Source organism: Dama dama, chromosome 18 (assembly GCF_033118175.1).
Source record: "Dama dama isolate Ldn47 chromosome 18, ASM3311817v1, whole genome shotgun sequence".
NCBI lineage: Eukaryota > Metazoa > Chordata > Mammalia > Artiodactyla > Cervidae > Dama > Dama dama.
The window spans coordinates 96,320,098-96,335,115 of record NC_083698.1 but is presented as its reverse complement, the minus strand read 5'-3'; the positions used below and the strand labels follow the sequence as shown (position 1 = coordinate 96,335,115).

The 15,018-nt window shown below is 40.9% G+C and overlaps 1 protein-coding gene across 1 annotated transcript in view; it reads left to right on the top strand.

The window, feature by feature from the left end:
• The window catches only part of DGKI (diacylglycerol kinase iota), a 492,712-nt gene that overhangs the window by 352,053 nt on the left and 125,641 nt on the right, over positions 1-15,018 (top strand). The window contains exon 21 of the mRNA XM_061165882.1: positions 428-528. Coding sequence (XP_061021865.1) covers positions 428-528 — 101 coding nt within the window. The remainder of the gene's footprint in view (positions 1-427; positions 529-15,018) is intronic.

Genomic DNA, 15,018 nt, shown 5'->3' with positions numbered 1-15,018 from the left:
TGTCTTTCTGTCTCGTCTCAGAGCCAAGCCATTCTGGGCATAGCTGCTAAAGCGGTTCTTTGTAGCTCTACACCACTTCTCACCATTTCATATTAGCTACATCTAATTTATTGTGGAACTGAACACATGATATTATTGGAGTTTTTAATAAGTTAGTAGTAAAAAAAAAAAAAACCCCGAGTAGGCTCCAGAAGCATTTTCTGCTCATTCCCATGTTATTACCTAAATTCCAGAAACCTGAGGTTTCCAGAGAGGTGTTCTCCAGATAATTGCTGTATTCTGGTCAAGAACCCATGATTCTGGTTTGAGTGTGGACTCTTTTTTTCTTAGCAGAAAGAGTCAGTATTGCCTTTGGTCCAGCAAGGGGCTTATGACTCTCAGTTCCGTGCTCTCCTTGATATCTGACCTCTTGGTTCTTGTTTTGCAGTCCCCAGTCTGTTCCAGACCGTCTGAGGATCCGGGTGAACAAAATCAGTTTACAAGACTATGAAGGATTCCACTATGACAAAGAGAAACTCCGGGAAGCCTGTAAGTTGAAAGTGCCTAATGGATGTAATGGGATCAGATTGTTTTCAGTCTTTTGGTCCTCCTTGATTTGATGGATAGATTCACCTCTGTCTGGAAGTCATGGTTAAAGAAATGAAGGGAAGCGTAGTAACATGTGAACCCAAAGTGATGCCATATGGGCTGAAGAACATGGAACTAGGAAAGGAAATTAGAATAAAGTAGTTCTACTCTTGATGCTATGTTAGGATTTCTTGGTTTATTAACTAGTTTAGTCTGAGGTTTACATAAAATGAGAAAAGCAGAAAGTTGGTGACACCATGTGATATAATAACATCTAGGAAATTCTTAAGATAGCATGCATCTCTTCTTGGAGACTGTGTTACCAATTACTGTCTTCATTCTTCATGCCGGTGTGACAGTTATCTGTGAAGACACTTCCTTCACTTCTAGCTGTTATGTGATTATATGACATCTAAGAAAGATCCACAGCATTGTAAATGTCACGATAAAATGAGTCATTGATGAGGTGCCAGTGTTTCTGAAATCTTAAATTGAGTCAGTGTATGAATTCCTTCTCAATGCTCGTATTTTCCACATGCCTCTTTAAATATATAACCAAGTATTAGCTTACTTTGCTCATCATTTCATATTTATTGAGCATTTGTTACATTATAGTCACTATTTTAGATCCCTGTCTGCATATGATATATGAAGTAATTGGGGAATGTTGACCAGAAGCAGTTAAGAGTATAGGTGTGTTAGATATTAGGGTTCTGGGTTCCTTCATAATTGTGGGGTCTGATAGTCAAGTGCAGTAAAGTTTGAGAAGATAAGGGCCAGTATCCAAGGGCACAGACAGGGATGCCAGCAGAGAGAGAGAAGTGTTTTGTAGAACCAGAGACTTATGAACTAAAACTCAAACTGTCCCCAAGTGTGGACCTGCCTGAAGGTGTAGAAGATGCAGATAGTTAAAACTGGCAGGAATGGAGTAGGGGGCACATTTCTGAGCTATGATTCTTGAACTTATAATCTGGAGTGGGGTGTATGGGAGGGAAGTCCCAAAATCCAGGACAGTCTCGGGGTGAGCAGGGACTTTTAGATCTGGATGTGGCAAAGAGCATGGATCCACACCCCCACCCCCCAGCCCCCATAGTCCAGACACTGGACCCACCAGGGCACCCTGCCCTGGTGTGTGTGGCATCATTTCTCTCTCATTCCATCACTGCTTCATCTTCTTCAACCCTCTTCATCCCTTTCTGTAAACATCAGTACCCTTTAGCTTCTCCCCAATCTTCTCACTCAATCCTTCTCTCTTGTTCCCTTTAGTAAGAATGCTTGGAGGTGGAGGAGTAGCAATTCCCTGAATTTCTGCATTTCCCCCTTCTGCCAATGGCAGATTGTATTTTCTAATGTAAATGAGATTACAGATTAGTGCACAATGTAGGTTAACCTGTAAGGTGATGGACCTATATGTTTGCAATGGGATATGTAGCTGCAATGTAAATTAAACTGCCTTTTAGAGGCCACTAATGATAAAGAATGGTGTTTTATGTGCTTTTTCTTACAAACTTCTAAACGAATAGCTTAAGTTTGAAAAATTAGAAAGATCCTGGATCTCAAGCCAGTAATGTTTTGCAGCTTACCAAGAATCCTGAGGAGAGTCAGTTGGGAGTGGGGAAACATTTGAACTTTTTGACTGACATGAGATTTGAGGCTTATCTGAGGATTCCAATGATCTGTTCTATCTTTTCTGGGGCATTTTCTGTCCACTATTGCCAGAAGTAATTGTGCCTTGAGTTTTTACAAGATGACATTTCCTGGCAAGTGCTCTACTCATCATCTCTTACGTGATAAAGCATCTCTGTGAGGGAACTTCTGATCTGAAATTGGAGGAGGTGACGTGGTATGAATGTAAGTCCAATAAATTCAGCCATATCTTGGGACCCAAAAGAACAAAGAAACACTCAAAGAGGGAATTAAGGCATTATCTCATTCTAAAGATTTGAGGAGAACAACATATTAGAAATAAAAGCGACCAACTCAGTCATTCTGTTTTTAATAAATGGTGATGATGCTTCTCAGATGCAGTTGTTCAGGGAAGTTTGTCCTCAGGGGTTTGTGAATTTATTCTTATTCACACTCACCCTTTTTCCCTGGCTCCAACTTGCAAGAGACTACAGATGCGTGGGAAGACAGACTGTTCAAATTGAGTACAAAGGGGAAAAACCAGTTCAAATCCAAATGTGTAGTACATACCAAAATAGGTTATTTCAGAAGCGTTAATACAGTGAGATGCAGAGAACACATTGAGATAAAAGGGACTCTAGGAAGGTGCTCTGACCTGCATCTCAGAAGAACAAAATGGGTGAATCCCACTTCGGTCATTCGTTTATTGTCAACATCCAAGTCTAAACTAGAGCAGTCCTACATTACTGGTTTAAAAAATTAGTTCCCTTTTTTGATTATACACCAAGTGATTCATCCAGACAGCATGTGGCTGTTTGCCTTTACTATTTAATAGAATCTTGCTCATGTGTCTGGCTTATTATTCATATTAGATTATAAACTCAAATGTTTGTTGTCTTACAAAGCCTTGCTTCTCTCTGTAAGGCAGGACTCCATGATAATCACAGAATGGCAGCCCTTTTAATGACTATGCTTATTTTGGCATAGAGAAAATTGGCTATAGTATTTTAAATACTTCCTATCCCCCTTCCATTAGCCCCAACTCACCTGGCAGCTTCTCCTTTAAAATATAACAATATAGAGAAGTAGAGTTTTTTGCCAGTCTCTCCCTCTGCCCTTGTTGATTAATTTCAGACTTATTTATAACAATTAAAGTCTTTTACCCTGGATTTATGAATTATTAATCCTCAAGATAATGGTTATGATGTCCAAGAGAGGAAATTCTATTCAACTTGAATTAGAACATAAAGAGAAAGTGGCCATCTTAAAAAAATAATTCTTAATGTAAGGCTATAATAATTATAGCAGAAACTCACTCCCATAATCTGAATGAAGTATGTAAATGAGTCCTAATAGAGCATATAATCATGTAGTCTAGGCAAAGGGTAATCAGTTTTTTTTTTAATTTCTTATATTTCTAAGTACAAAAAGAGTTTCATTGACACATGGCATATAGGTTGGTATTTAGAATAACTTGATACTGGCCAAGATCTAACTCTGTCTCTGGTAAGCTGACTAAACTCTACTTCTGGCTTCAGCTTACTCTGCATGTTTGAATGGCAGATTCAATGATTGCTTCATTGATGATTCATATGATTCTAGGGCCTAAAACACAAAAGTACAAACCAGTTTGAAGCTAATTGAAAACAGGTGTAGCCTATAAAGGTAAGAGGTGCTGACATTTTTTGTATCAAATGCAATGTTCAACCACCCTTTTACAAACAGCATCCAGTACAATGGGTATTATCTGGCCATTTACAATTTAGTATATCTACATAGTTATAATATCTCAGTATATTATCTGACTGATGATTATGGCTAATTAAATATTTAGGCAGTTGTCCTAAAGGACTTTCCACATCTTCTGTTTAATGACTTAGTAAAAGACTCGAAGTGTTTGGGTTTGCATCTTGCTTGCAACCTTGACAGGGTAATCTTACTGATGATCAAATCTCTCGTCTCTCAAATGAGAATATAATTGCAGCCTCGTAGGGTGCTGAGGGTTAAATGTAATGTTGTATATGAAACCCATGCTGCACAGCCTGGCAACATTAGCAAGTTTTCCCAAAATGGTAACTATGATTGTTGGGGTTGCGGTTATGAAAGACACTGCTGTGGCGTTGCCCTTCAATCTGCAGGTCCGAAAGTCAGGCTCAGAGCTGCTGCCGTGTCTTTATGTATCTTCTCATCAAATTGCACACATCATTGCTACCTTCCAATTCACTTCAAAGAGAGGATTGAAAACACTAGGATATATTACAGAAAGAAAATATAAGTAACCATTTGATTTACTTTTATTGGGGATGGCTGTGATGGCAAGATATTTCTACCTATGAAATCCTTATTTAGAGATCAGGTCAGATATCTACAAACTCTCTTAAGTCCCTATACATTTTTCTTAAGTGCATCATCTGTTATCCATCACAGAATATTTAAAAATAAACTTTACTTTTGAATAATTTTAGATTTACACAGAAGTTACAAGGATAGTACTGGGAGTTCTTACGTACCTCTTACTCAGTTTTTCTTGTTGTTAAACATTTTATGTTTTCATAGTGTATTTGTCAGAGAAACTGATACTGTTTTATTACTGTTAACTAATCCCAGGGCTTCCTGTTCTGGGATCTAATCCAGGGTACCCCGTGCCTGGGGTCAGCCTGTCTCCCCAGTCACCCCTGGTCTCTGACAGTTTCTCAGTCTTTCCTCCCCATCCATCCCCCAGGACCTTTATTGTCTTGAGGAATACAGGCCAGTGTCCTGCACAGTATCACCTATTGCGGTTTCATCTGTTGTTTTACTTATAATTAGGTTAGAGTCATAGGTTTTTGGAAAGAACACTGCAGAGGTAAAGTGCTCTTCCCCATCACGTCAGGGGTTACCTGGTACCCACATGACATGCCTGGTGATGGTAACCTGATCTCCTGGTTTAGGTTCTATGGGCCAGGTTTCTCCACTGTAAAGTTACTGTCTTTTTCCATTCCCTGTGCCATTCTTTGTGAGTCACCATATTTCACTCATCTTCAAAACAGGAGAATGTGGATCATTGGATTTTTTTTTAATTGTTTCCAGTTTTTATGTTTGACTCACTTGCCTTTGATAAGCATGCCAAAATGCTGGAGCCATTCACAATTTGATGCATCCATGCTCCCAAAAACTATCCATTTGTGTCAGTTATATGCTGGATCTCACCCTAAATGCCAGGCACTGCAAGGTGAAATCAGGACGTGTAATATTACAGTGTCAGTTATTCAGTACACATGTACTGAGTGGTTTCACTGAGCAAACTGTGGTGAAAAAAGAAAAGCAGAAATAATCCCTGACTTGCAGGAGCTTTTCCTCATAAGATGAGGATTATGACAGAGCCATGGAAACACTATGTGTCTATTTCCTTAGTAAACAACATTTAAATAACTGCAGGGAGGGATGGAATATACAAGCAATAATGACAAAAGCCAGGCTAACCACTAATTAGTTGAATAACCTTGGGCAGTGCATTCACCTTCTTTAGGCTTCAGTTGTCTTATCTCCTAAATGCAGTGGTTAAACTCCATATTTCCTCAGAGCATACTGTATCATAGTAAATGTTTAGCCCTATAGAAATTACACAGGCCTGAAAATTTTTCCTCCTGAAGTGTTTACCTAGGAAAGTTTTTAAAGCTCCAACATCATTCATTGTAGCGATTGCAAGCATCAAAATGTGTTGTGCATTTTGCTTTGAGTTTGCAAAAAACATGGATTTTTCCCCCTATCGATGGCTTCATCTAAAATTGAATCTTTCCCCCTCATTTAACAAGTTGACAACAGGCTCGTTCAGTGAAGATTAGACCTCCATTTGGTGGATGTAGATGTTCCATTTTGCAATCTGTCTGAGGAGTTAAATGATGTCAGTCTGTCCCTTGAAGGACACTGTCCATTCCTTTGCCAGTGTTTATGCTTATTTCTATTTTCATGAGTTGAAATTTACTCAAGAGTTTTGGGTTTAGTTTCCTTTCCTGTTCTACCCTATCTCCTGTCTGTATCTTCTATTTACCCTTAATAAAAAGTTTGCGTGTGTTAGTTGCTCAGTTATGTCCAACTCTTTGCAACCCATGGACTGTATAGCCCACCAGGCTCCTCTGTCCATGGAGTTCTCCAGGCAAGGATACTGGAGTTGGTAGCCGTTCCCTTCTGCAGGGGATCTTCCCTCTCGACCCAGGGATCAAACCCAGGTCTCTTGCGTTGCAGGCCGATTCTTTACCGTCTGAGCCACCAGGGAAGCACGTGTATACAGAAACTGAGATCCAAAAAACTGAAGGAAAATGTCTAAGGGTCTGACATTCTGATACTTATTTAATCACTATGCTTATTATTTTTTTCCAGGAGTAGTTATTTTCTTTTATAAAATATTTTAAATAGCATATTTGTTTTTAAATCTTTAGCAGCACTGTTTCAAATGCTTTTTTATATTTAAACTGACATTCTCTTAAGTTACCAGACTCTGGTTTGTTGGACAAGTTTCTGTTTTTGAATCTTCCTCAACCCCCCCAAATAAATCATCCGTTCATAAGCTCAGCTTGTATTGGATTGGCTGAAAAGGCCAATTCAGATTTTTCTGTAAGATCTTAAGGAAAAACCCCAAAAGAACATTTTGGCCAACCCAGTATTTATTGGCTACTTAGCATATTTCAGACGATGGGGATACTGAAAAGTGCCTGCCCTCACATAGCTTACACTCCATTTGAGAGACATAAGTGAATAAATTGTATAATACATCAGTAAATTCTGTCAGTGGAAATAGAGAAAGTGATATAGGACCCTGTTTTTGCTAAGGTGATCAGGGAGAGACTTTCTGAAAAGGTGGCATTTAAGCCGAGACCTGAAAGTAAAGGTTGAATGCACACTTGGGTTTCTGAGGCAAGAGTGTCTCTGGGCAGAGGGAGCAGCCAGTGCAAAGGTCCTGTGGTGCGAACACCTTTGGACTATTTAAGGTACAAGGAAATCCATGTGGCTGGTACCTGGTTAGTTGGGTAGAGAAAGGTACAAAGTCGTCTTGAAGTCGTAAGAAAGGGCTGGCTCACGGAGGGGGCTTGTTGGCTATGGAGAGGCTTCGGGTTTTATTCAGAATGTAATGAGAAGGTCCAGGAATTATTTGAGAAGGAGTTTCACGTGTCTGCACTAATTCTGAATAGTTCTAGCTGCTGAGTGGAGAATTGAGTACTGGATTGTGGAAGTAGAATTCAGGGCACCAGATACAAGACCTACAGGATATTCCAAGTGATATGTATGCTGAAAGTTGAGGGAAGTTAAAGCAGCAAAATTAGTGTCTATTTTCGAGATAATGCTGGTAAGATCAAATGATGGTTTAGCTGCACCGTGTGGGAGGAAAGGTGATTCAAGGATGCCTCTGAGGTTTTGACCTCAGCAATAGCTCATTTGGTAAAGACTCCTCCTGCAGTGCAGGAGACCCCGGTTCGATCCCTAGGTTGGGAAGATCCACTGGAGAAGGGATAGGCTACCCACCCCAGGATTCTTAGGCTTCCCTTGTGGTTCAGCTGGTAAAGAATCCCCCTCAATGCGGGAGATCTGGGTTTGATCCCTGGGTTGGGAAAATCCCCTGGAGAAGGGAACGGCTACCCACTCCAGTATTCTGGCCTGGAGAATTCCATGGACTGTAAAGTCCCTGGGGTCACAAAGAGTCAGACAACTGAGCAACTTGCACTTTCACTTTCAACTTGGTGCGTAGAGGTGGGGCTGATATAGAAGACCCAAGTGCAGCCAAGAAGCACAGAGTGAGCTAGCAAAATCCAAAAAACTGGAGAGCTTGTCAGTTGAAGGCCAAGAGAGGAATAAATTCTTTTATTTTATAAAAGAAGAGTGACAATACTGTCAAAGGCTCTGTGGAGGTGGAAGGGGGTGCACGCTATGAACTGGCCATTGAATTTGGGTAAAGGGTGGTTATTAGTAACCTCACAAGGGGTTATAGAAGGAAGAAGCTGAGTAGAGTAGGTTCGTGTGCGAGTGGGAGCAAAGGAATTGATTCCACTTAGATTGCCCTTCTGAGCTGTTTAAATGGAAAGAAGAGAAATGGAAGGGGGGGTGGATATGAAATCAAGGGAGGATTTTTTTTTTTCTGGTTTGTAAGCTGTTCAGCTCCATAGGCTGGTGTGTGTGCTGATGAGCCAGTCCAGGAGAGAGTGAGAACTTGAATCAGGAGAGAGAGGGTCAGGTGCAGGAGGGATGCCTTGGAGTATCCAAAAATGGGGTCCAGTACACAGCAGAGGGATGGGGCAAGTCCCTCAGAGGATAGAAGGGAAGACAGAGCTGTAGGTGCAGAGGCATGTAGGTGGGGGATTTGGTACCAAGAAGAAGGAGGAGTTATATCCTGATTACTTTTATTTTCTCAGTGACATAAGAAGCAAGCCTACCCATTAATCGTAGGGAAGGGAAGTGTGTCAGTGGTCAAGGAAGAAAAGAGTTTGAAATAGTCACTTGAAGAGCTATACAGTGAGTTGGCTTGGGAGGAATGCTGAGCCACATGGTAAATTTGGAATCTTGAACTCCTTGGCTTTTCAAAAGCACCGAGACCCTGATTTGTCAGTTCCTGGGGATCTTCTTGGCTTATACATGAGTGCACTCCTTGTCTTCCAAGACTCAGATGCCAGGGGAATATTAGGCTGAAGGATAATGATCTTATTTTTAACATAATCCCCTTCATTATCTAACCTTGTTTATGATCCAAAGCCTTGCTTTATTTACAAGAAAGTAAGAAGTGATTCCAGAGCTTTGCTTTATTAGATGTTAATGATGTTAGATCTCAGACAAGGAAGTAGCCTAAAGTGTTGATATTATTGTTGTTTTTCAGTTGCTAAGTCATGTCTGACTCTTTGCAACCCCATGGACTGTAGCACGCCAGGCTTCACTATCTGCTGGAATTTGTTCAAACTCTTGTTCATTGAGTCGATGATGCCATCCAACCATCTCTTCCTTGGTCACCCCATTCTCCTGCCCTCAATCTTTCCCAGCATCACAGTGTCTTCCAATGAGTTGGCTCTTTGTATCAGATAGCCAAAGTATTAGACCTTAAGCATCAGTCCTTCCAATGAATATTCAGAGTTAATTTCCTTAAAAATTGACTGGTTTGATCTCCTTGCTGTCCAAAGGACCCTCAAGAGTCTTCTCCAACACCGCAGTTCAAAAGTATCAATCCTTTGGTGCCCAGCCTTCTTTATGGTTCACCTGCCACATCTGTACATAACTACTGGAAAAACCATAGCTTTGACCAGATGCACCTTTGACTAGATGCAACAAAGTGATGTCTCTGATTTTTAATACACTGTCTAGTTTTGTCATAGCTTTCCTTCCAAGAAGCAAGCATCTTTTAATTCTGTGGCTACAGTCACCGTCGACAGTGATTTTGGAGCCCAAGAATATAAAGTCTGTCACTGTTGCCACTTTTCCCCCTTCTATTTGCCATGAAATAATGGGACCAGATGCCATGATCTTAGTTTTATGAATGTTGAGTTTTAAGCCAGCTTTTTCACTCTCCTCTTTAACCTTCATCAAGAGGCTCTTTAGTTCCCCTTCGCTTTCTGCCATTAGAGTGTTACCATATATGAAGTTGTTGATATTTCTCCTGACAATCTTGATTCCAACTTGTGATTAATCCAGCCTGGCATTTTGCATGATGTACTCTGCATATAAGTTAAATAAGCAGGGTGACAATATACAGCCTTGACGTACTCCTTTCCTAATTTGGAACCAGTCTGTTGTTCCATGTCCTGTTCTGACTGTAACTTCTTGACCTGCATACATGTTTCTAAGGAGGCAGGTAAGGTGGTCAGATATTCACATCTCTTTAAGAACCTTCCTCATTTTGTTATGATCCACACAGTCAAAGGCTTTAGCATAGTCAGTGAAGCAGAAGTTGATACTGTTTTTAGGAATTCCCTTGCTTTTTCTATGATCCAGTGGTTGTTGGCAATTTGATCTCAGGTTCCTCTGCCTTTTCTAAATCCAGCTTGTACATCTGAAAGTTCTCAGTTCACATACTGTTGAAGCCTAGCATGAAGGATTTTGAACATTACCTTGCTAGCAGGTAAAATGAGCACAGTTTTATGGTAGTTTGAACATTCTTTGGCATTGCCTTTCTTTGGGATTACAATGAAAACTGACCTTTTCTAGTCCTGTGACCACTGCTGAGTTTTCCGAATTTGCTGGCATGTTGAGTGCAGTGCATTAGCATCATCATCCTTTAGGATTTTAAATAGGTGTAATCCCGTCACCTCCACTTACTTTGTTCATAGTAATGCTTCCTAAGGCCCACTTAACTTCACACTCCAAGAAGTCTGGCTCTAGATGAGTGACCACACTATCAAGGTTATCCGAGGCTTTAGGACCTTTTTTGAATAGTTCATTGTATATTCTTGCCACCTCTTCTTAATCTCTTCTGTTAGGTCCTTGCCATTTTGAGAACCATCATTTGGAAGTATATTCTTTTTTTTTTTTTTTTTATTAGTTGGAGGCTAATTACTTCACAACATTTCAGTGGGTTTTGTCATACATTGATATGAATCAGCCATAGAGTTACACGTATTCCCCATCCCGATCCCTCTTCCCACCTCCCTCTCCACCCGATTCCTCTGGGTCTTCCCAGTGCACCAGGCCCGAGCACTTGTCTCATGCATCCCACCTGGGCTGGTGATCTGTTTCACCATAGATAGTATACATGCTGTTCTTTCAAAACATCCCACCCTCACCTTCTCCCACAGAGTTCAAAAGTCTGTTCTGTACTTCTGTGTCTCTTTTTCTGTTTTGCATATAGGGTTATCATTACCATCTTTCTAAATTCCATATATATGTGTTAGTATGCTGTAATGTTCTTTATCTTTCTGGCTTACTTCACTCTGTATAATGGGCTCCAGTTTCATCCATCTCATTAGAACTGATTCAAATGAATTCTTTTTAATGGCTGAGTAATATTACATGGTGTATATGTACCACAGCTTCCTTATCCATTCATCTGCTGATGGGCTTCTAGGTTGCTTCCATGTCCTGGCTATTATAAACAGTGCTGTGATGAACGTTGGGATGCACGTGTCTCTTTCAGATCTAGTTTCCTCAGTGTGTATGCCCAGAAGTGGGATTGCTGGGTCTAAGTCTTGCCCAAAGGAATATTTTTCCTTTTGGTTGGTTTATCCTGTGTAACACACACACACACACACACACACACACACACACACACACACACACACAGGCAAATAATGACTAATTCTCACTGTTTATATAAAAACTTAGTCTGTTTTGTTGTTGTCTTCCCAGGTCACCAACTCTGGTATATGAACTCAGATGGTTGTTACATTTCTTTTTGAAGACTTTCTTCTAAGAGCTTTGTATGGATTTATTACTTTTTCATTCATCATGTCAATATGTGGGTGGGGGTGTCACCACGGCAGAGTCACCACTTTTATTATAATATTTAATAATAAATAATACTTCAGAGTCTTTATTATGCTTCATAGTTTACAGAGTGCTGTTGCATGCACTGTCCATGGTCACTGTCACAGGGACACTTCCAGCGGTGGCCTCACGCAGGCTCACATAGCTGCAGCAGGATTTCGATAGGAATTTGCATCTTCTCTCTCGTAACCCAGTACACCTTCTAACACACAGTTCCCCTTCTTTGTAAAGACACAGCTGGACACTTACAGAAATGTGCTTTCAGGAAGAAATTTGGGATCATAGTTCTTGTTCTTGGTTGGGCTCCCTGGGAAACACACTTTGAGATTTTTTAACTTAATGTGTAGGAGGTTTATTGGAAACGCTCCAAGAGGGGAATGAACGTGGAGAGCAAGAAGTAGAACTGGGCCGAGGAACAAACCGAGCCCTGACGTGACTATAACAGAACACTCCCACACGGACATTTGAGCTGGGGATGGCCGTTTAGAATGGTCCCAACTGAGGCAAGGGTTATTGGCGAGTGTTCAGGCTGTCCGCTGGGAGGAAGCAGGCCATGGGTGAGGTCATGTTCTTCTTAGAGAGGGACTCAGCTGTGAGCTGTCAGCGGAGCAAGCACTTTCAGCAACTGAGAGAATGAGGGCTTCAGTTCCATCATGGATCTGAGGGGCCATTGTGGGAAACATAACTGTTCTGAAAGTACCATCTTGTTTGTATAACCTGGCACCTGCCTTTAAACTAAGACCAGGATACAACCACCCCCACACCCAAATCCTTGAGTCCATCCATTCACTTCACGTGACAGCTATTTATTGAACACTTACTATGTACCAAACTGTTCTAGGTACTAGGAATTAGGCTCATACCTCACTAACCTCCAAGTTTCTCTCTTTGTAGTATCTTTTGGCCTGTGCTTGTATACTCAGTTGTATCCGACTCTTTGTGACCCCACAGACTGTAGCCAGCCAGGCTCCTTTGTCCCTGGGAATATCCTGGAGAGGATACTGGAGTAAGTTGTCATTTATTCCTGCAGGAGATCTTCCCAACTCAGGGATTGAACCCAAGTCTCCTGAGGCTCTTGCATTGGCAAGTGTATTCTTTACCACTTGAGCTACCTAGAAAGCCCAACCTCCCAGCTGTTCCAAATTCAGGGTATTGGAATATAAACTAATTGCTTTCTTTAGATGTCTCCGGATGAGCTAAGGAAAATGAAAGACTAAAATGTTAATGCTGACCTTTTCTTAAAGGTTCTGTTTGCCCAAACTATTATCAAGCTAAATAATTCTCCATTTGGAATTTGAGTAATTAAAACTGGAAACTTAAACACAGGGTAATATAAATTTCAGGCAATTTCTAGCCAAACATTGTAGTCAAAGATAGCATGATAGTTTGATCCTCAACAAGTTGGATATTTCTTCTGTATGTTGATCCAGTTTATGGGTAAAGATACTGAACTGAACAGAACCAAGGACAGAAATGTATGCTGGTCTGAAAATAACCTCTTTGCAGGTTGATTCAGAACTGCAATTTTATTTGCTCATTACATGGATAAAAGCTTCAGGCCTTCCAAATTCATACTGGTGGAAAGCACTCTTTCTTAATTCTTGCTGGGCTTCCCAAACCACTGATGCACTGCTCTCCTTCTGGAGTCATGATAAGCAGACTTAGAGTGTTCCCTTGGTTGTCGGATGCTGGCGATGTGTTTTCTTTCAGGCCACCATAGTTCACGTTACTACATGGCAGTTGTCTGCATTGTTTACTCTTTGCTTCCACAAAGAGACTTGGGCCTCTACAACAGATTTTAGGACATCTTCTGTGACTAAGTCTTCATGTGTATCCAGTCAGCTCAGTTCAGAACTGCATGACTGAATGTTCCTTCAGCACCTGTCAGTGACCTTGCCCATCACTGTCGTGTGTAATGGACAGTAGCATGTTAAACTTGTGAAAGAGATTTGAACCAGTGTCTCTAAACATCATTTTGAGTACAGTATTTAAATTTTGAGTATGGTTATGAATTCTTGCTTTTGAACACATAGTATTTCATCTTGATTTTCACATGTATTTGGATAGCCAAACCATGTAGTCAACATTTTCATGTCACTGTTAAGTACTTGGTAGTGGTTTAGTTCCTAAGTCATGTCCGACTCTTGCAACACCATGGACTGTCGCGCTCTGTCCATGGGATTCTCTGGGCAAGAATACTGGAGTGGGTTGCCGTTTCCTTCTCCAGGGCATCTTCCTGACTCAGGAATTGAACCTGGACCTCCTTCATTGCAGGTAGATTCTTTACCAACTGAGCTCTAAGGGAAGCCCTCCCTGCCAAATACTAGAGTCCTGGCAGTAAATTATCAGTAGTGATTCTTCCCTGTATCCAGGAATGTTGCAAATATTACCTTCCAAATGAATGTACCTGGACAAAAATTACATTATTTTCCAATGACCATTGTCAGGCACCTTCTAGAACCTCACAGTTAAGTGCTTCTGTCATATTTAACACTGGCAGTACATTCCAAGAAATTTTATAAACCACCTTGTTGTACTAGAATTTCATTGTATCAGACAGTAGAAATCTTCATTGAAATGAAATTCCTTTCATCAAAAATAGAACTTTACATCATTGTCAATAAACTTTCAGATTACGTTGGAAGATATGACATTTTCTAGAACTATTTGACCTTGACCTTTGGTTTCTATTATTAATTAGAAGACCATATTGGGCCTTTTGGGCTTCCCTGGTAGCTCAGACGGTAAAGAATCTGCCTGAAATACAAGAGACCTAGGTTTGATCCCTGGGTTAGGAAGACCCCCCTTGAAGGAGGGCATGGCAACCCCCTCCAGTATTCTTGCCTGGAAAATCCTTATGGACAGAGGAGCCTGGTGGGCTACTGTCCAGGGAGTTGCAAAGAGTTGGACATGCCTGAGTGACTGAACACGTTGGGCCTTTTGCCTTTATTTGCTCCTGGATTATTACTAGTAATGTGTTCAGTCTCTCAGTTGTGTCCAACTCTTTGTGACCCCATGAACTGTAGCCTACTAGGCTTCTCAGTCTGTGAAGACTTCCAGGCAAGAATATTGGGAATGGGCTGCCATTTCCTACTCCATTTAGCAATAATACATGAACCACATTTATCCAAAGTAGGAAAAAAGAAAGCTCATGTATTGTTAAACATATTAGCCTAGATTGCGTTGCATTCTCTCTGACCCTTTTCATCTCTTCAGAAAACTGCTTCAATGTCTTTTTTTCCCCCCTGAACTTCTCTTTCTTATTCTTCTCTATGTATGCTGATGACTGAAAAGATAAGAAGAAACGAATCAGCAACTCTTAGTTCCTGAGATGACACGATCTGAGCCTTGGGTGGATGTCTGGGGAGTGACACTCTCCCCTTCCCTCCC